The 26764-nt window shown below is 44.2% G+C and overlaps 1 protein-coding gene across 3 annotated transcripts in view; it reads right to left on the reverse strand.

Annotated features, from left to right (window-relative positions):
• The window catches only part of LOC144891035 (uncharacterized), a 134351-nt gene that overhangs the window by 1848 nt on the left and 105739 nt on the right, over nucleotides 1-26764 (reverse strand). For 2 of the 3 annotated variants that reach the window (XM_078773285.1, XM_078773286.1), the window contains exons 2-4: nucleotides 19565-19647; nucleotides 17339-17542; nucleotides 16984-17216 (exon numbers count right to left, since the gene is read on the reverse strand). The exons of the other annotated variant lie outside the window; for it this stretch is intronic. In XM_078773285.1, the coding sequence (XP_078629411.1) occupies nucleotides 16984-17216; nucleotides 17339-17542; nucleotides 19565-19625 (498 nt within the window). In that variant the 5' untranslated portion in view covers nucleotides 19626-19647. The remainder of the gene's footprint in view (nucleotides 1-16983; nucleotides 17217-17338; nucleotides 17543-19564; nucleotides 19648-26764) is intronic. 3 annotated transcript variants of the gene reach the window in all.

The following is a 26764-nucleotide window of genomic DNA, read 5'->3' on the forward strand; positions in this document are numbered from 1 at the left end:
AAGTGGACAAGACCATCAACAAAATTAGCAATGAATGTGGATCCCCACGTTGGGTTGGTTCAGCTTTTTCACATCTTGCTCACCTGGAGACATCAATTTCAATACCTTTCACATAAATGGGATTTGCTGATAAGATCAATCTGCGGGACTGCTTCTCATAGGCTATGAGCCAGACCCTCAAATTTTCGACATTATGCTCAATCAGAGGGAGGATGGCTAACAGTTATTTTTGGTAAGGCCAGGGACCCTAGTGCTGAAAAAAATGTGATAGCAGTGTGAAACTCTTAGCCGTAACTGTGTTATCATCACATTTGTCAGACCACCCCAATAACGCTTTCGGTAATTTTTCCGCCTAAGATTTAGGGGGTAGGGTTCGTTTTGGGGCTTTCAAATAATATCTCCTATATGTATCAGTTAGTGTTGTATACCAGGTGAAAGGTAATTGAATTATCTTTCACATGATGTATAGAAAGTGCCTGTGTGATATATAGTAACCTCTTTATGATCATTAAAACATAATTATTTCCGCCAACCCTCAAAAATTTATCACAAAATCCCCAATGAAAACAAAATTAGGCAAAAATTCAGTTTGGCGGATATTAAATGAATTTTTGAATTTGAGAAACACACAGTATGATTAAAGTCAAATTTGGGCCTTAAATCTCATACACCTTGATAAAGATGAGAAAATCCAATATACAGTAGTTGCTGTAACCATGACCTAAAATCCATAAATGTATATCTTTCCGCTCTTATGATATATTGATTTACATTTTACGATTTTTGACCGACAGCATGTATATAGTTTGTATACCATTATTGGTCTAAAAATAGTATATATAATATTGGGATGTCAGCCATATATAGGCCAAAAAGTACTGAAATTGGTGTCAGAAATGTCTAATTCTAAAAATATGAAGGCATTATGACCAAACTGTATGTGGTGTTCTTGAATATACCACAGACGTATGATGCATGTGATGATTAACCTACTCCATGTATATGTATGTATCCTGATGTACCCTAACTTGGCGAGATAATTTACATCATATTCATGCAAACGTTTTTAGTCTTGTAGTGTTGTATGGTTCTCTTATATTACCAGCTATACATAAAGTAAACCAAAGGAAAACAATGTACTTTCTATTTAAGCAACATATATTTATAGACATCATACCATAAAGTACACGAGTTATCAATTCAGCGTACACCATATTTGTTACACATATGTACATGATCTTTCTCCATACAGTTCTACAATTCAGAAGTTATCCTCGTCATCGTCGTCGTCTTCTTCATCGTCTTCTGCCGAACTGTCATCTCATCACTCTCACCATACACTCTCTGGTTGTCACATGTGGTGAGTTTGCACATGTCTGTGCACTTCAAACCACTGGCCATGCAGACACACATGGGTAGTGTGCATCTTTTCGAACAGGTGCATGCCAGTAAATCCAGAACCGCCTGTGGTGCGGGCTGTCCTTGCATCCAGTCGACTGCCAGCTGCACGCGACCATCCTGGGTATCCCAGTGCCATCCTTTCCCGATTGGACTCGGTACTGCTGGATCCATCTTGAGACTCCTCTTCCAAATAGCGGCTTGATAGTTGGCTCGCTGTGCATGTTTGGTTAAGCAGTCTTTGCACGGAGGTAGCTGGTGACTGTCGATCTCTCCCCTCTTGGCACAGAACAGGTGATATCTCAAGTCATTCACCTTCACTGTCCCCGACTTCGGTGCGTACATGAGACAAGTGAAGTTCTCCAATTTATCCATCAGTTCCTCACTGACGTCCCAGTCCTCTCCCAGCTGTGTACATGCATCCTGCACATCTTTGTTGGTTCTGATGAGTTTTAGTGCAGTCAGTTTTCCTCGTCCAGCGAACGTGCTGACTGTGTCGCATCCGGTATAGGCATGCATTCCAATTAGGGCCTGACATACATTTGTGCCGACTGACTTTCCTATTTCCCTATGTCTAGGATTTTAGCCCTTGCTTTGGTGCCACATTTCTGAAACAACTTGGCATGAATCTTGGTATGAAATGCCAAGCCAATGACAAGTACGTCGGTGTCATCTGAGCTAATAAGCACAGACTGGTATCCATGTGCGGCAGCATGGGCAGCATGCAAGAACAGACGACCATCTGCTTCCTCGTGTGTGCTTTCCAGGGCCACTACTTCTTGGCTAGCATCAGATGTGATCTGATAACACTTGTCATCGCATGTTACAAAGAGAACCTTTCCCTGTAGGCGTCTGATGTACTCTGGTTTCTTCCACTCTTCGACCAGGAACATGATAAGACTTGACTTGTTCCCAACATAGCTGAGAAACTTGCGCCATTGCCTTACAATTTGAGATGCCGTGATGTTTTTCAGCTCAAGTCCAAGTTCTTCCCCCCTGGTTAACTGTTCGCTGTTTTTGATGGAAGTCTCCTTGTAGGTGTCAAAGACGACATCGATCCTCTGGCTACTGCATCCATCCTTCAGGGCCATGGATAGGACAATCATGGCCACTTCGGCAAATGTAGTTTGATCACCTGCCACCTTCTGTATAAGGAGCATTCCGTCAATAATTGTTGCCGAATTGTCGGGTATCCTTTCAGCCGGGGTCACAGTCCTTTGCAAGGCCGTGGCTAGGGCAGCTTTGTTGGTTTTCCGTAGAAGGCCTTCGGGTGTCGCCAGGGCCCATGGCAAGGGACCTAGAGGATGAGATAGCACCTCTGCCATGTGAAGATCTCGGCCCTGTGCCATCACGATAATTCTACCAAATAGAGCTCTGTCTGCTTGAAGAATTACTGCCCTGCCATTGCTTCTGCATTCCTTCTTCTTAGTGAGGTTGCTGAAAGTCTTCAGCTTGTTCAGTTGCAAAGGGTCGTGGAATTTCTTGATTGGTGGGTTGCTCTCAAGTCGCTCAATCTTGAAGTTTGTGTAGCACTTGTGTCCGACTTCCCATGCTTTCTCCAGATCCTTGGCAATATTTGGAGGGGCTGCGCGTGCGGTGGAAATACTGATGAGAGAGCTGGCCATAGTGAATGGGTTCACCCAACTCTGGATCAGAGTTATCAGTGATGATACAGCGTCCTCATCTTTCTTGATCCGTGTTTGCTGCAGATCCGCGTGTTGTACGTGTGTGTTGCTCACATTCACCATTTCCCTCATCTGGCGGAGAAACGCACTCCTGTGTTCGGATGTGACATAGTAGCGCTTCACTGCTCCAGATTTCACGGGATGACGTTCCCTTGCACCACTTGGTCTTTCCACAGAATATACAATCCGGTTCATAGATGCGTGATTCCGAAGATGCCCTTCTGGCTTGTCTCTTGCTCGCTGAACATGTTGCAGCAGCATCGTCGGTTAAATTGGATTCAGCTTTTCGTTTCAGTGCTTCCAAATCTCGCTTCATGGTGAACACGCTCCTGCACTGCCTGTGGTAGAATACTCGGGGAATCTCCTTCTCTGGCAGCGACTGAGCAAGGTCGAGAATGGGTGCATGGTTCCGTATTTTGGCCGCATCCAGCAATGTAGTCCACGAATCGAATGTTTGAGGGCTTATGAGTGGATCTTCTGGTTTGACATCTAACGATAGCTTATGAATGATACAAACGTCCTTGGGAACTTTCTGAGTGATCGCAATCTCCATTGCAAGTATTTGTTCAATTGTCTATCTGCGGTACACTCTGTTTCACCACCACCAATATCACCACCACCGTCTCACCTGGAAAGACACATAATATCGAATGAGACCACCACCACCACCACTACTACAAATTAGCATCAGTTGCTATAGTTGCTTAAAAATGTATTCTGCACCAACAAATCTACAAAGATAAATACATTAGATGTCGTGCACCGCTGTCATGGTTGCAAATCACCTAAAATATAATGAAAATATTGACATTGATGACAACATTCGTATTAGCATGTCTACACATATTGCATTGAATTTCATAGCACATCATGATCATATGTGTGAGGATATTGACTCTAATTATACTGTATGTGTGTCTCAAATCGAAACATACCTTTTACATACCTTTTGATTTTTGCCTATTTTTGTTCCTAAAATTGGGGATTTTGTGATGAAGTTTTGAGAGTTGGTGGAAATAATTATGTTTTAATAATCATTATAAAGAGGTTACTATAGATCACACAGGCACTTTCTATACATCATTTGAAAGGTAATTCAATAACCTTTTACCTGATATACCACACTAGCTGATACATACACGTGATATTATTTGAGAGCCAAAAAACTAACCCCACCCCCTAAATCTTAAGCGGGAAAAATGACCCGAAAAGCGATAAATGGGTGATCTGACAATTGTGATGATAACACAGATACGGCTAAGAGTTTCACACTGCTATCACATTTTTTTCAGCACTAGGGACCTTGGCCTTGCAAAAATAACTGTAATGCTTCAGTCACATTTGGCTCGGCGGCCGTAGGGTCTAAAAAATCTACGGCCACTAGCAATTCTAGGGCGGCCGCAGTATTTCCACGGTCACACAATGTAGCAGTCACATATGTTTTTATTTTTCGGGTAGCCGCACGGGGTATGTATAAATTGTGGAGACCGAAAACGTGGGGGTGCCGTACGATCTTTGATTTGATGTCGCACGGTGACCTTAGGGCGTCCCTGCGGCGGCCATAGAATTTTCAAGGCAGACGCAAGGTAGCCTCAAGGTGCCCGCAAGGTGACCGCAGGGGAGCCCTAGGGCGAACGTGCGGCCAGACGGACGGTAACGAGTGGGTATATATACCAGTTCTTTTTCATATGTACAACAGCACTTACAGTTGTCATGGCTACGGCTTGTCGAATTGCTACGGCCACCCTAGAAATGAAAAAAGTTATAACTCCGCGCTATCATTCCACGGCGAACCCTACGGCCTGTAAAATATAGCCATACGTCCTAGGGACACCCTGAGGCCACCTCAGAAACTCTGCGGCCGCCGCACGTTTCTGTCAATTTATGGGGGGTACGGCCGCCGTATCCTAGCCGTAGAGCAAATGTGACTTACTCCTTAGCCATCCTCCCTCTGATTGAGCATGGTCGACCCCTCGGCTCATAGCCTATCACCTCCACAGGCAGGATGATGGGGTTATATTTTTCTCCTGCTTCACCTCAAGCCTTGCTCCACACTCACTCTAATCCCTTCCCCCATCACCAAAGATCACGATCACATGCATTCTTACAGAAACCCACACCTGGTTTTCATGCTCAAGTATGGCCTGGATTCTCATCTCCATTCCTTCATCCCTACACTTTCTCATCTGTGTAACCAACTTTGTACATGTTGCCTCAAGACCGTCACAACAGGCATCTGACAGAAATCCATCATCACCTTAGACTTTCTCCCATACCATTACCGATATCTTTGGATCTTGTTGATCTCCTTCTTCCTTCGCTCTTATCCTTCTTTCATTCCTGCCACTCACCTACCCATTTGTAATGTGTATTTGTGTTTTTCTATGCCTGTTCCCCTTTAATCTTCTTGCAATCTGTAAACCCATTGTACTATGTTGCTTTGTTCCTCCATGACCCTTGACTTACAATTAAAATAACCTTTTCAAAGCATGTTACCAAATCACATTGGGATTGGAAAGGTGAGTTATCATCATCACGTGATGTACGAATCATGTGATAAAACCATTTTTCCTTCAATGACTTATCCCTCAACTCGACCACACTTTCCACCCCACTGCCATCAAATCAACCACGCAGTTATAATTTATCAGCAACATTTTCCCAAAAAATAAAAGAGTTTATTCTTTTTAATTTACTGTGATTCTCCATGGGAAACTGGAGTGCAGTGGAACAACCTCTCTCGCAATGATAACACTGGGCAACAACAAATTTGCTACTGAGGTTAAAGTACATGTTTTAGATGAATTAGAGGGTGCTGATTTCGAATTTGAAATCAGAATTAACCCAGTTTGTAAGGTCTTTAGTGACAGAAAAAATTGAAAATCCAATATCACGTATTTTGAATGTTCTTTTTAATATGGTATATACCTCAATATTATAATAATATTATAATGTTATATTTTAATACAGTCAGACCCCGCTAATCGTGGGGGACACATCTCTGCAAAATCCGCAAAGAGCAAAACACCTGAATAGTGGGGCATTGCTTCAATGCAAAAAGGGGGTATGGGTTCCCGAGTCGCCAAAATCCGCGAATAGAGAGGAACGAACCGTGAACAGCGAGGCCAAATCCGCGAATGTTGATGCAAATCCAGAGAATGTTGACGATAATCTGCAAAGGTCAATGAAAGTCCCGGAAATGGTGAGACAAACGCACGAATATCGGCGATAATCCGCGAGGTCGATGAAAGTCACGGAAATGGCAAGACAAAATCCAAGAAGGTCGACGAAAATGCACGAAGGTCGATGAAAATCCACGAAGGTCGACGAAAATCCACAAAGGTCGATGAAAATCCCACGAATGTATGCCACAGCATTGTTTCAATGGGAAAAAGGGGATACGTTATAGGTTCCCGACAGTTCCTGATTCACAGAGGAGATTTTTTTAAAGTTTAAAATGTTTTCGACCGCAAATGCACATGATTACAGTTTCACAAAAAATGCTTACAAATAAATAAATAAAACAACACCAGGTACAGTACCATTTCCAATTTATTGAAGGAATGCGCTTACAGTTTATTAAAAGTGCTTAACCATACCGTACCATGAAAGTAAAAAAAACACAACACCATCATGTGCCGTTTAAAAATTTTATTTTACAAACACACGCAACTTTCAGATGATGATAATGATGATGATGGTGATGAATTAAAATCCCATGAATTCCTCAGACTCTGAGGATGAACCAAATGATAGTCCTGCAATGTCGTGCTCTGAGGGAGAGGCAGGACAGGCAGGAGAGGCAGCAGTTGAGGGTGTTGGCGAGGATGCTGGTGAGGACACTGAGTGGGCAGCAGGTGAGGAGGGTGATGGTGGTGTTGAGGTGGAGGGAGCAGGTTGAAAGAAATGGGTAATGGAGAGCTGCCTGACACATTGCTGCAAGTTTTGATGCAGCTCTTTGTAGGGGAGAAGCAAATCATCCAAGCCCCTCTTGAACTTGAGGTACCTCTCCATGACTGGGTCAGCATCTTCCAACTTGTCGATAAGTGCCTGCATACCAAGCAGCAACTCCCCCAGGAACTGGACTGTGAGGTTAGACCTCGGCACCTCTTCCTCATCACTGCCTGCCTTATCCTCCTCGGAAACCGTTATAATGGCCTCCAACTTCTCCTGAGTGAGGTTGTCGCCATGTGAGGAAATGAGATCCTCCAACTCCTCAGGTTGCATGTCATCCAATCCTTCCCCTCCCAACTTGCCAAACCGCGCTACACGAAGCACGTTACCTACACAGATCTATCTGGCTCTACATATCACTACCCTACCGACATAACACAGCCCCCTCCCCCCCCCAACCCCCCCCGGAACAGTAGCTCCTGTAAGGTTCACTGCAGGCGCTACCATTCCAGTCTTAACACTTACTGTCTCACACTTAATTAACCTATGAAATAAATCAGGAGGGCTGTGGGAAGTGAGTCGGACTTCCTACCTCTTACTCCTTAACATCTAATCCCCTTAACAGTCATGCAAATATGTACAATGATTTCAATTCGTCGTTCCTGCGGAGGGAGGCAACAAACAACACACCAAAATCTACCTTAACTACAAAACTTAACAAACTCACAAAATTCACAACTCTACTAAACATCTGTACATACCCCAGTCTACAGACCGCGTCCCGCGGTGGATGGATTTTAGGATTTTAGATTTTTTATTTTAGATTTTAGATTTATTTTAGATTTTAGATTTTAGGATTTTAGGATCCCATTTTAGGATTTCTGTGTGGAAAAAGCTAAGATTGAGTAATTTTTCATCTTTTTTTTGTTTTGTTCCACTGCAATCAAAAGAAATACATTTATCGATACCAAAATATTTTTTAATAAATTTAATTGCAGAGCACGCCCAGACCCTTTCGCCCTGCGGGAGCGGATTAACAAGGAACTGGATCATCTTGAAAATCTGGGCACCATCGAGCAAATCCAGTATGCCGAATGGGCGGCGCCCATCGTTCCGGTCATAAAATCGGACCAGTCCATCCGCATATGTGGAGATTATAAAATGACCGTGAACAAGTGTTCTTCATTGGATAAATATCCAATCCCGAGGATCGAAGACCGCTATGCTCGTCTCACGGGAGGCAAGACATTTACGAAACTCGATCTCAAATCCGCCTATCTACAGCTCCGCTTGGACGAGATTTCGAAACAGTATCTTACCATCAACACACATTGTGGGTTGTACAGGTACCACCGACTCAGTTTTGGAGTGAAATCTTCACCTGGAATTTATCAGCATGTCATGGACAGTTTGTTTGCCGCCGAACGAAACGTCGTTTGTTACCAGGATGATATTCTGGTTACTGGTCGTACGGATGCGGAACATCTACAAAACCTGGATAGAGTTCTGTAGAAGATTTCGGACTCCGGCCTACGTTTGCGTCGAGACAAGTGCAAGTTTATGGTGCCATCAGTCACGTACCTGGGCCATACGATTGATGCCGAGGGTCTACACCCGACAGATGAGAAAGTCCGAGCTATCAAGGATGCTCCGGCTCCATGAGACGTAACCGAATTGAAGTCATACCTCGGTTTGCTTCAGTTCTATGGTCGTTACATCCCGAATGTGACCGAAGATTTGGGCCCCCTTTATCGGCTTTTGAGGAAAGGAGTCTCCTGGAGCTGGGGGTCCACTGAACAATCAGCATTCCAGACCTCTAAGGATCTGCTCAAATCGTCCATTGTTCTCGTTCATTTTGATCCAGAGAAGGATCTTGTGCTGACATGCGATGCCTGTCGGTATGGAGTGGGGAGTGTATTATCACACGTGATGCCTGATGGTACGGAAAGACCTGTTGCATTTGCATCCAGAACGTTGTCCCCGGCAGAGAAGAACTATTCCCAACTTGACAAGGAAGGATTGGGAATCGCTTTCGGCGTCAGCAAATTTCGCCAGTACCTTCTTGGACATCATTTCACGATTCGCACTGATCACAAGCCGCTGATCAGTCTGTTTGGTCCAACGGAGGCGGCATCTGACACACTACCGCCCAGGATCATCCGCTGGTCCCTGTTTCTCGCTGCTTATGACTACACCATATGTTATAAGCCAGTTCGTCTATCACAAATGCAGATGCCATGAGTCGGTTTCCCCTTCCAGAATCCGTTGATGATTCGCCTACACCAGGATCCATTATCGCACTGATGGATCATCTGGAAGATTGTGCTGTCGATTCCGGCCAGATCCGCACTCATACTCTACGAGACCCCGTTCTGTCCAGAACTGTCCAGGCTGTACAGCTTGGATGGCATTTGCTACCTGAGGGTGACCCAGCTTTTGCGGCTTTTAAAGCACGTAAAAACGAACTCAGCGTGGAAAATGGTTGCCTACTCTGGGGATGTCGTGTCATGATCCCAGAAAATCTGCGTTCCAGGGTTCCAGGATCTGTGGGGATGAAATCCATGACTGTCACCCCGGGATTGTGAAGATGACGTCACTCGCCAGAAACTATGTGTGGTGGCCGAATCTTGATGCTGATATCGAACATCATGTTCGACATTGTTACCCCTGTCAGAGCACCCGGAATACACCTGCGAAAGCGCCACTGCATCCCTGGGAATGGCCCAGCGAACTGTGGCATCGCCTACATCTCGATTATGCCGGGCCTATCAACGGCAGCATGATTCTAATAATTATGGACGCGCACACAAAATGGATTGATGCCTATGTGACGCGTGGTACTACGTCAGCCATTGTCATCGAAAGACTCAGACGCTGTTTCGCCACTCATGGTCTGCCAAAGATGATCGTGAGTGATAACGGTTCGTGTTTTTCCAGTTCCGAGTTTGCCGAGTTCACACGTCGGAACGGCATCAAACATAAGTTTGTCAGCCCACATCACCAGGCTTCAAATGGCTTGGCCGAACGATCCGTGGGAATCATCAAATCCGGATTATAGAAACTTCAGGAGGGAACCCTGGAAACAAAGCTTTCTCATCTCCTGTTCAAATACCGCATCACGCCACAATCAACAACCGGTGGAGCTCCGTCTGAGTTATTGATGAAACGACACTTGAGATCGACAGTTGACAATCTCAAACCAGACATATCATCAAATGTTTATCAGAGCCAGCTTAATCAAAAGCTGGTGCACGATAAGTCGTCCAACAGTCGCTGTATCAACATTGGAGATCCAGTGTTTGCCCGAAATTTTGGTGCAGGTGCGACGTGGCTACCGGTGGACATCATCGAGAAGCCAGGTCCACTGTCCTGCGTGATTCGCCTGCAGGACGGCCGTGAAATTCGTCGCCATCAGGACCACATAACCTACCGCCACTGTGAGTCGATAGAGCCTGCAGCTTCGTCACAGTCAGAACAACAGTTCGACCCGCCACTGCCGGAGATCGTCGTGGCCGCTCCAGCCAGCTTGGATGCCCCGAAAACCTCTGCGAATGATACCCCCTTCGTGGAGCCCAAAGGGATCACCTCGGACTCTGTACCCACTGGTACGACGCTCAATGCGTGAGAGAAAAGCACCCGACCGGTTGAATCTTTGAACATGCTCTATTTTCACGTTGACATGTTCTATTTTCACGTTGACACATGTTCAATTTTCACATTGACACATGTTCTATTTTCACGTTGACACATGTTCTATTTTCACGTTGACACACGTTCTATTTTCACGATGACACATATTATATTTTCACGGTGACACGATCTATTTTCACGGTGACACATGTTCTATTTTCACGTTGACACATGTTCTATTTTCACGTATTTTCATTATTCTCATAATCGTTTGCACACATATTTTCACATGTTTTGGAAATGTTGCTTTTGAAATGTCAATTTTGGAAGTCCAGCACGTATTGCTCTTGGTAATTTTGGACTTAAAGGGGAGGATGTCATGTATGAAGCTGCAAATATTCACCGTTGTATCCCTACACCGTTGTATCCCTACACCGTGACCGCGGGTTTATTTCCGTTTTTCCGGAAGTTACGGCCCAGCTCGGATGGCGTTGGAGTGAATCGGGCCTGTATCTGGAGAGTCAATAAACGTGTGCTACAATCGATCGTAGTCTGTCGAGATACCTTACAGGTGTGGTCAGCTGTACATCTTTCTGGATAGGCTGGATAATTTTGTGAGTGGTAAATACCACTTATGTTATGACTGCGTGATATCAGCGTGAGACCACTTGTTTTACCAGCTGTTAATTTTCGAGAGATTTTACATCTCCAAGGCAGCTTTTGGTGGACAATGCAGTTCTCAGATCCGAGTATAATACTCCGTGAGTTGATCGCTCAAAATGTGGCGAGAAATGGACCTCCGTCGGAACAATCTGGGGCATAAGTGTAATTGGGAAATTTCTCAAGTTTCAGTCCTGCTGAATTCGACGGTGCAGTGCCACACACGATATTCCATTGCAAAAGGGGTTAAAAGGGCCAATTCACAATCAGGCCCTTCTTTGAACCTCAAACACCAGAGTTTCAACACGGGACAAAATTTCACATGTTTTACTCACCACACACAGCAGTTGTTCCCCTGATATTTCAGAACTGCTGAATTCAATGGGGCAGTTCCACATGGGATATTTAATTGTGAAAGGGGTCAAAAGGGCCAACTTCCGATCAGGCCCTTCTTTCAAACCACAAAGTGAAGGAGTTTCACACAGGAGAAAATTTCACGTTTACCCACCACGGAAGTTGTTGTCTGATGTTTGAGACTTGCTGAATGCAATGTTGTGGTCCCCATCTTAATGTATGGCTACATGGGGCACACTATATGATATCTAGGTATATATTGTTGCACATGATACAATATATAGGTCAGGGGTTCTCAACCTATTGCACCTCAAGGCTCATTTGAGTATATGTCAAAAAGGTCATGGCCCACATCAGAAATAATGATAACTTTAAAAATCAGAGTGCTCTGAACTTAGTTATATGTTAGTAATCATACAAATTATTTTGGTGGTTTACTCTTCCATCTTATATCCTACTAGCTTAAGTAACCGGCGTTGCCCGGGCAAATTCCAAGGAAGGGAGAGGAAGGTGGAAGGGGGAAGGCGAGGGGTGTAAGGTGAGGGGAGAGGAGAGGGAAGGGAGATATATCCTGTATATACAGTGTCCATAGAAAGTCTACACCGCCTTTCAAATTTTTCACCTTTTGTTGCCTCATAGTCTGGAATTAAATTGCATTAAACTAGACTTTTTCCACCTTTATTTACACATTGTAACCCACAACTTCCCTATCTATATTATAATAGCCGTAGATGATTCTGTCTGTCTGTCTGTCTGTCTGTCTGTTGGGCGTCTGTCCGGGGTGTGGCTTACTCGGTTTGCAGAGTAGCTCCACCCATCGCTCCACCCATTCTGGGAGAGCCTTCGCTTCATATAAACAAATATCCACCATTTTATTAACTCGCATAGCTTTGAGGCCTGTTTTGTAGGCCCGTGGTGTCTTGCTCTCTCTCCCAGTTTTATTTCAAATCAAATTCGATATATCATTTCATTTTTCACAGTCGCTAACATAGTTTTAGACTCGGTTGAAAAAAAACGGGAAGAAAATCCAATGAAAGTTGCCGTTTATAGAACGAAATGAATTATCAAACGCCTGTAACTTCAAGGCCAGTGAGTCTCTCTCATGCCTTTATCTCCAATCTAACTCACCATATGATTTCATTTTTATCGATGGTTTTAGACTCGGTGTCAGCAATAATTGAGAACATTCCACACACGCGGGAAAATGCAGAGATATATTTTTTTAAATCGCGTCATGGTGTATCATACACCGCCCAACATGACACCGACGGCAACGTGTCGATACATATTAAAAATTCGATATATCATTTCATTTTTCGCAGTCGCTAACATAGTTTTAGACTCGGTTGAAAAAAAACGGGAAGAAAATCCGATGAAAGTTGCCGTTTATAGAACGAAATGAATTATCAAGGGCCTGTAATATAACTTCAAGGCCATTGAGTCTCTCTCACGCCTTTATCTCCAATCTAACTCACCATATGATTTCATTTTTATCGATGGTTTTGGACTCGGTGTCAGCAATAATTGAGAACATTCCACACACGTGGGAAAATGCAGAGATATATTTTTTAAAATCGCGTCATGGTGTATCATACACCGCCCAACATGACACCGACGGCAACGTGTCGATACATATTAAAAATTCGCTTTTGCTTTTCCGTTAAGATATATTACTTTTTCGTTTGATGACAGTCGTCACAAAAACGTCAACAATGATGCCGACATATATTTCTTCGTTTTTATTTCATTCAACATTATTAGCCGGAAGTAAAATATGTTTCAGGAAATTACCGAGACATATTTCTTCGTTTTTTAAATTAGTTATGTGCGCATACACTTTAAATAGGTTTATTTGAAATCTTTAATTTTCCACAATATAATTTACTTGCCATTTATCATTTGATGATTACGAGACAAATTCCTCTTGAGGATCGTGACAATTCATGCGCTGCGTGGAAACTTATATTTCCAAAATGAATGAGACGATCGATGAAGAACGCAGACTGGAACAGGATGTAGCAAGAAAGCGAATGAGACGGGTGAACGAGTCCATCGACGAACGTTAATGCAAACTTGCGGGGTCACCCGTGGGAATCCCACGGGCATGGATGTGTGTGACATTTCGACATATTGAGTTAGATGCTGCACATAAATTTTTACAAAATGGTTACTGGCAAGTCATCAGATCCAGAAATGGTGTAATGAACACAATTTATTTACGCGCAAGCACGAAAGCAAGACGGGCCGATTTCCGATTCCGACGGGCCGACGGGTGAGACGGGCCGATTTGGAGCAAGAAAAAGAACGAGACGGGAGAAAAACGAGAGAAACGAGAGAGGGAAAGCCGATTGGAGAGGCGAGTGAGGAGCGATTGGAGAGGCGAGTGAGGAGCGATTGGAGAGGCGAGTGAGGAGCGATTGGAGAAGCGAGTGAGGAGCGATTGGAGAGGAGAGTGAGGAGTGATTGGAGGGGAGTGTGAGGCACGATTGGAGAGGAGTGTGAGGCACGATTGGAGAGGAGTGTGAGGCACAATTGGAGAGGCGTGTGAGGGATTGGAGAGGAGAGGAGTGTGAGGGATTGGAGAGGTGAGGGATTGGAGATGAGAGGAATGTGAGGGATTGGAGAGGAGAGGAGTGCTAGGTGGAGAGAGGAGAGTGTCAGGTGGAGAGAGGAGAGTGTCAGGTGGAGAGGAGTGAGGGGTCACATCTTATGTGAAATAAATAAATTGTGTTCATCACACCATTTCTGGATCTGATGACTTGCCAGTAACCATTTTGTAAAAATGAATGTGCAGCATCTAACTCAATATGTCGAAATGTCACACACATCCATGCCCATGTGATTCCCACGGGTGACCCCGCTAGTGAAAAATAATTCAACAAATTTCAGAAAATTAAGTAAAAATGCAAAATTGTATACTATTAAAAAGTGGTAAAATATGCCTTCCACTTCTTCATGGTTGTTTTGACTCTGCTCCAAGGGATATTCAAATGCCTTTGAAATATTTTATACCCATCCCCTGATCTGTGCCTTTCCAAAACTTTATCCTAGAGATCTTTTGAAAGCTCCTGGGTGCTCATGGTTAAGTCTTTGCTGTGCAATGCACTACCCAGCAGAGGAAACATACAGGAACAGCTGATTTTATTTAGAAATAATCAGAATCACTACAATTGAACACAGTGGAGGCCAATCACGTTGGTGTGTTATTTCAAAGGTGATTGGTTACACCTGAGCTAATTTACAAAAAATGAAATGCACTTATTCACACAAGGTCATAACGGAATTGAACAATAGAACAACTCAGCTCACGGCCTGGAATGACCTTCGACCAATTGACAATTAAGAATGACACACACCCAATGACGACTTGCTCAGTGTATAGAATGGCTTTGACATGCTCAATTTCTGCAGCAAATTGTACGATGAACAGATGGCCAAATCTCTATTCATCAGAGTGTTGCTGAGGGCAATCCTGTAACGAGTGGGACTAAGAGTCTCACCATGTGTGGGACTCTTCCAGTCTTTTGGTGGATTTTATTTTTATGTGATATTTCCCACCACAAAGCCTACAGGGCCACTCGAGGTGGGGGCTGCACAAAGAAAACAAAAGCAGAATAACCAACCCCTTGGATTGAAACAAGACAAATATGGAAAGTTGTCTCTTCACAGAACAAGGGCTGGAGGGGTAAACTAGTCTGCTTTGAGACCACAGGGCCTCGACCCCCATTATGTGGTAGTCAAAAATCTATCCTCAGAAGTCTTGACTTACATATCCAGAAAAGGCTGTGTGCAGCTGCTCCATCTCAAAGGTGAATTTGAATGCAGGATGGAGTGCGTCGAGATGTGCAAGGAACTAGTTGCACGGCAACAAATCAAACAAAAAAAAAGTAAATCGCAAACATTGTGTTCATAAAAACACACACGAAGTATGACGTTGGTGCATAAACTTTGAAAGGCACGCTTCTTGCGGATATTGATGAAGAAGTTAGCAAGTGCCAGACCGAGGGAGGTTCCTATCGCAACATCGTCCAATTGTGCTTACATGTTGTCATCAAAGCTGAACTTAACTCCACACATTGCTATGTTCATGCGTTCCACAAAGCCAAATTCAGGAAATAACGGCGGTTGGAGATTGCTATGGTATCGTGATTCTGCACAGATATCGATGTCTTCGTTGAGTGGAAGGTTTGTGACTAGGCCTGACATGTGCAGACACCACAGTCCTGACGTCACTGTCTAGCTCCAATTCACGCGTTGTTTTTGATAAATTGATTGAGTGGTGAAAGCGCAGTCAGAAGAACTGGTTGCAGTACTTCACTTAATCACTGAATCAATTCATGTTGTGCAGAGTACGTCATTGATAGGATCTGACGTAACAGATCATCTTCCATGTGTATTTTCGGTAGACTGTATTCATACTGGGGTGCTTAGAGTCATGTGTGTGCTCAGAGTCATGTGTGTGCTCAGTCATGTGTGTGCTTGGAGTCATGTATGTGCTTAGAGTCATGTGTGTGCTCAGAGTCATGTGTGTGCTCAGAGTCATGTGTGTGCTCAGAGTCATGTGTGTGCTCAGTCATGTGTGTGCTCAGTCATGTGTGTGGATCCTCTCAATTGATGAATTTGTAACAGGAGCGTTTGCACAATTGTAACAGCTATGGAGTGTGTTTAACACAACTTGCATAAATGTAGAGCGGCTGTAGTTTGCATCCAAGCGCTGCTGTGCGATTGTACTGAACACCTTCACCGATTTGTTTGAATTTTGATTAATCCTTCACATCCTCGTATGTCGTTGTTCACATCGTCATGCTTATTCAGAACAACTACACTAACAAGTATATAAAAGTATATCATAAACAAAAGCAAAAAGATTAAACACATATACATGTCCTGTTTCAGAACATCACTTCCCGGACACAGCAGTGATCTCACAAGATCAAATTAAGGGTTGCCACAGTGAGGGAACCTCCATATGGATGCTTTCAACCACTCAAGCCATTTCAAATCAATTAATGGGAACATCAACGACGAAAGGTAAAACCGATAAATCATTATCATTTGTAGTTCTGCACCTTTTCCATTGATAATGGGTGAGGTAAATATAATTATTTACCTCAAATATCACAGATAAATACCACGACCCCCAATGGGAACACAACAGTAAATCGCGACACAGAGGAGACTCGTTGATCTGATTGATGACACTTTCATGTGATGTGCATTATTATTTGCGATTGTGACAAGTATTCTTAAATATCAACTTTGTTGCACTTTGTCTTGTCAATGTCAAAAATCCCTTCACACCAAACTTGATGATTCATCAACAATCGATTGACACCATTTGAATAAGTGAAGAAAAACTTACCGTTCGACCATAATCATGTTGTTGAAGGGAATTTCCCATTGGTAGAAGATGATTTCTCACTTGTTTCACGACCTCGTTATTCTCCTCACAATCATATATTCCATCTGAATATGAGAAGAACCAATCCAGCACTGCATGGACATTCTTTTCTTGGACCAGTGAGGCACTGTGAGGAACATTTCTGATGGAATTCTTTGGAACGTTATTCATCATAATCAGGATTGCAGGTCTTCCTGAAAGCAAAACATGACTTTCATCATCTCACCAAACATCCCTCAACTTCATATAAACTGTAATTATTTACATACAATTCACACAATTTGAAAGAACGGATGATAAAAAATTCACTTTTTACCATCAATGTGTCCAAGAGCTCTTTTGGCGTCACTGGACACGTGTGAGGTATGGACGCAGAAAAGGAGGACAGGTGAACCACAAGTGGAGAGGTATTCTGTACATTCCAGATTCACGGATTCCTTTTTCAAACATAATCGCAGCTCCTCCAAAAAGTGTTTTTCTGCTCCGAATGAGTTTCCATCCACATAATACTGCACTTGAACTACAGGTAAACAAAAGGTAAAAACAACATCAATGTGGAAGTTATAATTTTATTTTACAATATTTAAATCAATCAAACACCTGTGAACACCCAGGGTTAGTGCAACAAATAACTTTTACTATGAGAGTGAAGTTTTCTCTTTTCACCAAGACAAGTTATCACTGAATCTGAGTCCCAAAAACTCGAGATACGTACATGGAGGTTCATACATTTCTCAAACATGATGCAGGGTTATCATAAAACAACGGTACCCATGAAATTATATAAACCTTCATTATTTTAATTTAAAACGACACGTTATTTGTGAACATTTGCGTCACATGATGCACAATCTCTCTGGAAAGTTTCAGATGGATTTTTTTTGTTTTCATAACCAAGGCTCGTGGAAGAGCTCGTACCGGAACACCGAATGGATCAGGACGCAACAGGTCAAAAAAAACAGTGGAGAGAGGGGGAAACACCAACAGCAGAGAGAGGGGGAAACACCAACAGCAGAGAGAGGGGAAACACCAACAGGAGAGAGAGGGGGAAACACCAACAGCAGAGCCAACTGCCTAGACAAAGGGAGACAGACAAACAATGGGTGTGGGGAGGAATAAAGGGCAGGAGAGGATGCATGGGGAGGGCAAGATGGATACAGCAGGAAACTCCAGGGGAGGGGGGGAAACTGGAAATTTGGAAGGAGGAGGGATTGGGATGGTAGAGAGGGGTGGAGAGGTGGGGGGGGGGGTGGGTGGGAGGGTTAACAAGGGTAGAAAGCATCATGGTTCTGGATTGCGGATGATATAAGATGGTGGTGAACAGAATGAAATTGAAGAGAATGTGAAAGTCGATTCTGCAGGTGGGGAAAAATAGGAACAAATAAGTGGAGGTGAACAGAGATCCTGGATTTGGGCAGTTCCACCAGAAATGAAGAGTATGAGACCTGCAGAAAACTGGAGGTGGAGTGGGTGTTGGGGGGGGGGGGGGGGGAGTAAAGAGAGTGTATGGAAAGATATCTTTCTATCAGTGATCTGATTTAGGTGAGACCACAAGCCTCAGATGTAGGCCTCCACGCTGCAGGCAGACTTGGATTTGACGGGGAAAATTGTTCATCACTCTGACACATTCGGCTGCAGGGATTGAACAGATTTTGTCAGTTATTGCTGTTTTGAGATCATCTATGGATTGTGACCTTCCATGTTGTCCTTAAGCATCTAACACTGAACTTAGTTTTCGTCTTCGTAAATGATTTCATTCCCAGGTCGATGTTGACTGAAAACTGTTTTTCTTTCGTTTCTCCAAAGTCCCAATCGAGTAACCTGAGAGTATCGATATAACAAGAGATGGCAAATCGCTTGTGGCAAATTGAATGATGGCCCAACCATCCCAGCAAAGGACCACCTTGCACAGAGCAACCTTGACCAAGGTGACAGACACGTGCACGGCCCGACTGGGAGCTCAAAGTTCAGGGTCGCCAACAAGGAAAATTTCAAAAGTAGAGAATCAGGATGTGTTGGCAGAAAGGAGAATAAAATCCCGGAAATATTACAAATCAAATATCTATACATGTAATAATACAACCCTTCGGATGTTTCCACACTCGTCTACAGAGGCGCGTCATGGAGGCCCGTGTAATAGTTACATTGAACTCAGATACTGTTCTCACATCGCGCATACCTGCCCGCTCCTCCCTGCCCCCCCCCCCCCCCCACTCATTAAGTGTTATATATGAGAAGAACGAGATTGTTAATTGTGTTTCCAGTGAAATATATGAATAAACCTGCTCAAAAACACGAGGCCACATATGTTACGAGGGAGTATAGATATTGCTGATGAATATTTCCACGTATGTAACCCATTCGACCATCGTATTGTTTTCATGTCTACCCATGATCGAGTCTTCCCACGCCCTCCTATGCACAGTGTGAGTACCATGTCCCAACCCACTCCACTCACATCATGTACATCTGGACACTCATCCATTTACTTATTTAATTATTTCACGATTCTATGATATAAATGGTTAATAAAAATACAAACCAGGCTTCGTCTTGTGATAACCAAACAATGTTTCAACCATTGTACGCACAGTTTCAGCCATGTTCACCAGGTTTACACGTCACCTGAATGAAGATAAAATGAAGAAGATGTGATAAATACAAAGTACAAAGATGTAATAATTATAAAATGAGTCAAATAAAGGAGGATTATTAAATTAAACACAGAAGTGTGCACTCCGTCTATACGAGCTCAATATACCGATTAAACCAACAGATATTCACTTTTACAAATAATCACAATTACCTCCACCACAGGTGGACAAATGATGATTTCTCCCCTGTCTGTTTGTTTGTCTGTGATGAGGGTAACTCAACAAATTATGGATAAATTTAGACGAAACTTGGTGGATGAGTTGGGTAAGTGACAAGAACAAGCCGATTCGATTTTGGTTCAGGTCCGGATCCAGATCGGGCCTCTCAATGGGATACAAAACAAACTGTATAGGCCCTGGTGGATGTATGTGCTTTACCGAGTGCTGTTCTAGTTTATATAACTAGGGCATGCCCGTACGTGGGTGCAATGCCCGTACGTGGGTGCAATGCCCGTACGTGGGTACGTGGGTACGTGGGTGCGAGTACGGTGACAATCCCCCCCCCCTCTATTTACATGAAATGGTTTGGTTCATGAAATGTTTTGGTCCATTCGCAACGCCAAAGCGAACGGCGAACGGCTTGCGAGTACAGTGACAATCCCCCCCCTCTATTTACATGAAATGGTTTGGTCCATTCGCAACGACCACAGAACCCCCCCCCCCCCCCTCTATTTACATGAAATGGTTTGGTCCATTCGCAACGCCAAAGCGAACGGCGAACGGCTAAATCGCCATAGCTCGGTAACTACTTGTCCGATTAATTTCAAACCTTGAAAAGGCACATCCTCGGTTCCCCAGCAATATACCTGGCAAGTTTAAAGTATATCGGACCCGTGGTTGTCGAGAAACAGCGGTCACAGACATACAAACATACAAACATACAAACATACAAACAAACAAACATACACACAGAGATTAATGGAATTATAGATAGATGGATCAACTACAGATACAAAAACTCCTTTTTAAACTCCAAACATGATGTAACATGAAACATAACAACATTATTTATGCAACAAAATAGATTTATTGGTTTATCTATCTATAATTCCAGTAATCTCTGTGTGTTTGTTTGTACGTTTGTACGTTTGTACGTTTGTACGTTTGTACGTTTGTACGTTTGTTTGTCTGTGACCGCTGTTTCTCGACAACCACGGGTCCGATATACTTTAAACTTGCCAGGTATATTGCTGGGGACCCGAGGATGTGCCTTTTCAAGGTTTCATATTAATCGGACAATTACTTACCGAGCTATGTCCAAAAAACGATTCAACCAATCAGAGAGCAGCGAGCTATCGCGTGTGCCGAACGTGGCGGACACACTCTGCCTCGGATGGCACATTTGAGAGCGTATTCATTTATTTCACGTTTGCAAACTATGTTGGCGCTATGTTGGCGTTAAACTATGTTTTAAAACTAATAAAAACCATTTCATGTAAATAGAGGGGGGGGGGGGGATTGTCACTGTACTCGCACGAGCAGATGGCGGAAGTGCCTGACCGCCAAGTGAAGTCCGAGCAACTCGCGGTCGAAGGTACTGTAACGGCGTTCGGGCGGGCGAAGCTGCCGGCTAAAGAACGCCAGCGGTTGCCAAGCTCCGTTTTAAAACTAATAAAAACCCCGGGGGGATTGTCACTGTACTCGCAAGCCGTTCGCCGTTCGCTTTGGCGTTGCGAATGGACCAAAACATTTCATGCACCAAACCATTTCATGTAAAGCGTTCGCCGTTCGCTTTGGCGTTGCGAATCAACCAAAACATTTCATGGACCAAACCATTTCATGTAAATAGAGGGGGGGATATAATTTTAGATATAGATATAGTACGGGCACAAAAACTCCTTTTTAAACTCCAAACATGATGTAACATGAAACATAACAACATTATTTATGCAACAAAATAGATTTATTGGTTTATTTTTATTACAATTTGGGAAGAAGAAAAATACTTTATTCAAAGAGCAAGATCACTGAGTTTAAAAGGTGTGTGTGTGTGTGTGTGTGTGTGTGCGCGTGTGTGTGTGTGTGTGACTGTGTGTGTGTGTGTGTGTGACTGTGTGTGTGTATGACTGTGTGTGTGTGTGACTGTGTGTGTGTGTGACTGTGTGTGTGTGTGTGTGTGTGTGTGTGTGTGTGTGTGTGTGTGTGTTTAGGACGGCAAGATGGCCTTGAGCTATGCCATCCTCAGTCACCTTTGGGCAGTCTCACTGTCTAACATGGGTTCGAATCCCAACCCAGCTGTAAACTGTCATCCCGGTGTTTTACGGGAAGAGTGATTCCTGAATGTGTTTGCCGTCCCTTGGATCGATGTTAATCTGTACGTACTGTTTGTCTGCATTAGTTGTTGAACGTTAAAATTCCCATTGTGCCCTTTGCGAAAATTCGATGCGTTATCGCCACCGTTGCTCCATCACAAATTCCTGCTCTAACCTATAGGGGGCACTGCATCAATGGCACACCTAAACAAGATGACGATTCCTGTCTCTTGAGATGCAAAGGCTGTGCAGGTGGAAGGGGGAATTGATGGGAACCCTTAAGTGTCCTGTCTGCCAGAATTCAGATCAGGGACAGATTCAACACGGGACAGATCAGGTCGGGGTTTGGAAAAACCCTCATTTGCAGACAGGACACCATGGAATCTTTAACATCCACCAACGAATTCTGGCAGACAGGACACCATGGAATCTTTAAAATCCACCAACGAATTCTGGCAGACAGGACACCATGGAATCTTCAACATCCACAAACGAATTCTGGCAGACAGGACACCATGGATTCTTTAACATCCACCAACGAATTCTGGCAGACAGGACACCATGGAATCTTTAAAATCCACCAACGAATTCTGGCAGACAGGACACCAGGGAATCTTCAACATCCACCAACGAATTCTGGCAGACAGGACACCATGGAATCTTAAACATCCACCAACGAATTCTGGCAGACAGGACACCGTGGAATCTTCAACATCCACAAACGAATTCTGGCAGACAGGACACCATGGAATCTTCAACATCCACCCACGAATTCTGGCAGACAGGACACCATGGAATCTTCAACATCCACCAACGAATTCTGGCAGACAGGACACCGTGGAATCTTCAACATCCACAAACGAATTCTGGCAGACAGGACATCATGGAATCTTCAACATCCACCAACGAATTCTGGCAGACAGGGACACCGTAGAATCTTCAACATCCACCAACGAATTCTGGCAGACAGGACACCATGGAATCTTCAACATCCACCAACGAATTCTGGCAGACAGGACACCGTGGAATCTTTAACATCCACCAACGAATTCTGGCAGACAGGACACCATGGAATCTTCAACATCCACCAACGAATTCTGGCAGACAGGACACCGTGGAATCTTCAACATCCACCAACGAATTCTGGCAGACAGGACACCGTGGAATCTTTAACATCTACCAACGAATTCTGGCAGACAGGACACCATGGAATCTTTAACATCCACCAACGAATTCTGGCAGACAGGACACCATGGAATCTTTAACATCCACCAACGAATTCTGGCAGACAGGACACCATGGAATCTTTAACATCCACCAACGAATTCTGGCAGACAGGACACCGTGGAATCTTCAACATCCACCAACGAATTCTGGCAGACAGGACACCATGGAATCTTTAACATCCACCAACGAATTCTGGCAGACAGGACACCATGGAATCTTTAACATCCACCAACGAATTCTGGCAGACAGGACACCGTGGAATCTTCAACATCCACCAACGAATTCTGGCAGACAGGACACCATGGAATCTTTAACATCCACCAACGAATTCTGGCCGACAGGACACCGTGGAATCGTTAACATCCACCAACGAATTCTGGCAGACAGGACACCGTGGAATCTTTAACATCCACCAACGAATCCTGGCAGACAGGACACCGTGGAATCTTTAACATCCACAAACGAATTCTGGCAGGCAGGACACCATGGAATCTTTAACATCCACAAACGAATTCTGGCAGACAGGACACCATGGATTCTTTAACATCCACAAACGAATTCTGGCAGACAGGACACCGTGGAATCTTTAACATCCACAAACGAATCCTGGCAGACAGGACACCATGGAATCTTTAACATCCACAAACGAATTCTGGCAGACAAGACACCGTGGAATCTTTAACATCCACCAACGAATACTGGCAGACAGGACACCTAATTTAACGTCCATTCGAGGAACAGTACACACATTGACGAATCACCCCGCGTGTGAAACAGTTGAAAGCTCGGTCAGGATCCCAACCCAGGCGAAGCAGCTCAAGGTGAGTGTGCGTACCTTTAGACCATCCCACTGGCCCCATGAGAAACATTTAAAACTACAGACTGAGTGTGTAAACGATTTGCAATGCGGAACCGATTCAAAATGGAGAGAAACTACCATCAAACCGGTCATTCAGGTACATGTAAAGAATCAAACTATTGTGGTACAGTGTGCGTGTGACGGGTTGGCCCCCCCTTTGGAACTCAAGAAGAGGCACCTTGAAGCAGCAAATGAGGTTTAATGAAAAATCGAGCAAACACAATATTGTGGAGCACGCCTTGAAATCGCAGGGCCCTGTCACACAGGACCTGCAAGTCCAAGCCACACTCTAAAAACTCCGCAAAATACAATTTGTTATATACATGAAATAACAGGAAAAACGCTGCGCTAATTATGACCTCAGACAAGAGAGGGCCTTTGAAGACACAAAAAGGAAGATATTTCTCAGGCTCTAATTCCAAACAAGCTGGGCTTTCCAAGGCCCAGCGATGCATTCCCATAATAAAGTTCTATGATGTGAACATTTGGTAGTGAAACATAAGAAACCAGGCACACAAAGATCAAGGGATACATATTACATCATCCCCTGTTCGAGGTTAACTTACAACTATTCCCATAACTTTCTTCCTTAGAAGATGGTGAAAAAATGTCCCCAAGGTTGGATATGACCGAGCCGTGAATCAACATGTTTTGCAGTGAATCTAGTTTGTTGAAGCAAGCAAAAGAAAGACACAATTAAATATATATTTCTCAGGTGCCCTGTGTCACGTGGTGTGCCCCCCATGTCCCCCCTTTGGCTTTACGACAACTCTTCGGAGCATACAGCAATCAGTTAAAACGAAACATATTTTGGTTAGTGGTAAAAATACATAACGGTATTTTTTACCTTTACCTTAAGAAGGCATAACAGTTCTCCACATACCGCCCTTTTGGATCTAAGATACAACGTTATCTACGAGCCAATCAAAGGCCTTTATTGTCAACAAAGCAGAAACAAAACAAATCAGGAAAGTCATTCAACATATCACGTGAAGGCAACCCAGTGAGCATGTAGTGCCCAAAGCACTCCACATCGCACTCAGCGGGATGATTCGCGTTTGTATGTGAGTATGAAAAGTGGGTCCGTAGAATCCAATAGCAGGTCAAGTCCAAAGGCAATAAACTAGGCAATGTACCAAGCGAATGCAGCCCAGTGAGCATGTCCCGTGCCCAAAGCACCGCACATCGCACTCAGCAGGATGACCCGCGTAGCATGTGGGTGGGTGAGTGGGTAATGTGAGTGTGTGAGACTGTGAGTATGTCGTGTGAGTCCGTAGGGGCATGAAGATCGAATAGCGTGTCAAATCCACAGCAAAGGCGTCTGAGTCAACCGGGGTCCACACCCAGGAGGATTTCCCGACCCACCCTTTGCCTACAGAGGTGCGGCCGGGACTCCCCCCCAACTGGAGCTCGCCCAAGCATCCCCAGGCGCAATCCCTGTCGATCTTCGGTGCTCAATCGATATTCATGGCCCTTAGGCCTCGAATGTGCGTTTGTTCTGCAGGGGAATACACAACATTAGTATCAGGTGGCTTAACCCTATGGCCAAACAACAAAGCATAACGGTCCAAAGGAGGGAGAGAAACTTCCTTTGAGTCAAGGTCGAAGTTGTCCGAGTCGTTGCTGCTTCCATCGTCATTATCCATGAATGAATCGTCGAAGCAATCAGAATCGGAGCTCGGAGCATTGTCATTGTCGAGTTCCTTGCCACCCAAGCCCGGATTTGCAGTCGGGTCCGGTGTTGGGTCGGCATCTAAAAGTGGGTCAGTGACTACTGCGACTACTGCGTGACTACTGTGAACTACTGCGAGACTTTAAGGAGCAGAGGTGAGCTTGTGAAGCAGAAAGAGGCAAAGCCGTCATTGAGACATAAACATCAGTATCAGACTCACGCGAGTGGTCCACATCATCATCGGATTCATCATCCGTAACATCATCCTCGGGTGGCTTAGGGCTGCGGCACAGACGGTCAGCAGCAGTCAAGCCCTACCCTTCGAGATAAAGAGAGAGACCGCCCTTAGGTAGGTCATGGTGTCTGCATGTGACGCGTTGGGGCCTAGAGCATTCGGCTTCCAGGCAGCCCGCAATGCTCTGAAGTCCCGCCATGCCTCTTCGGTCGGAGTTGAGTCCAAAGCCGGGGCCGGGTCAACAATGGTTGATTTACTGTGAGCTCGTGAGACAGTAACAGCACAAAAATCATTAAGCGACGCCCGCGAGGGCCAGAGCACGCTCACATCTGAATCCAAATCCAGTTTGTCAATGCAGTTAAAATAGTCATCAGTAATATAATCCTTTTCAGGCAAATCAATCAAGGAAGAACAATCTTCGGAAGCGGAGATCTCATCATTGCTGCCCAGTGACTCGTTCGGGTCGTTGTTCCAGGATCCGTAGTCTGCAGTCACGTCGACAGCCGGAGTAGCATCTGGATCCGTGGTCAGCTTGGCGGTCATCACCATGGCCCTTTCCGGGGTCGTCTTTAGGGTCCATCCTGTGGTAAACTTTCTCACACATGCAAGGACTAAAGCCTTGGTTAGTACACTACAAATCACAATTCCTAGCCCCCCCCCCAATTATGATCAGTCAATGGAGAAACTCACTACATTGTCTCCATCTTGCTTTGTTGTCTTCCTATGTGCAACCATCATTTTTTGTAAACACATATTTGTAAACATCATCTCGTATTGCTTCCATCCCATCAGTGTCTCAAAATCTGAAGCACAATTTTTCCTATATTTTTTTCCCTGCATCTA

This window comes from Myxine glutinosa, chromosome 2, assembly GCF_964187855.1.
Source record: "Myxine glutinosa chromosome 2, kmMyxGlut1.1, whole genome shotgun sequence".
Classification (NCBI taxonomy): domain Eukaryota; kingdom Metazoa; phylum Chordata; class Myxini; order Myxiniformes; family Myxinidae; genus Myxine; species Myxine glutinosa.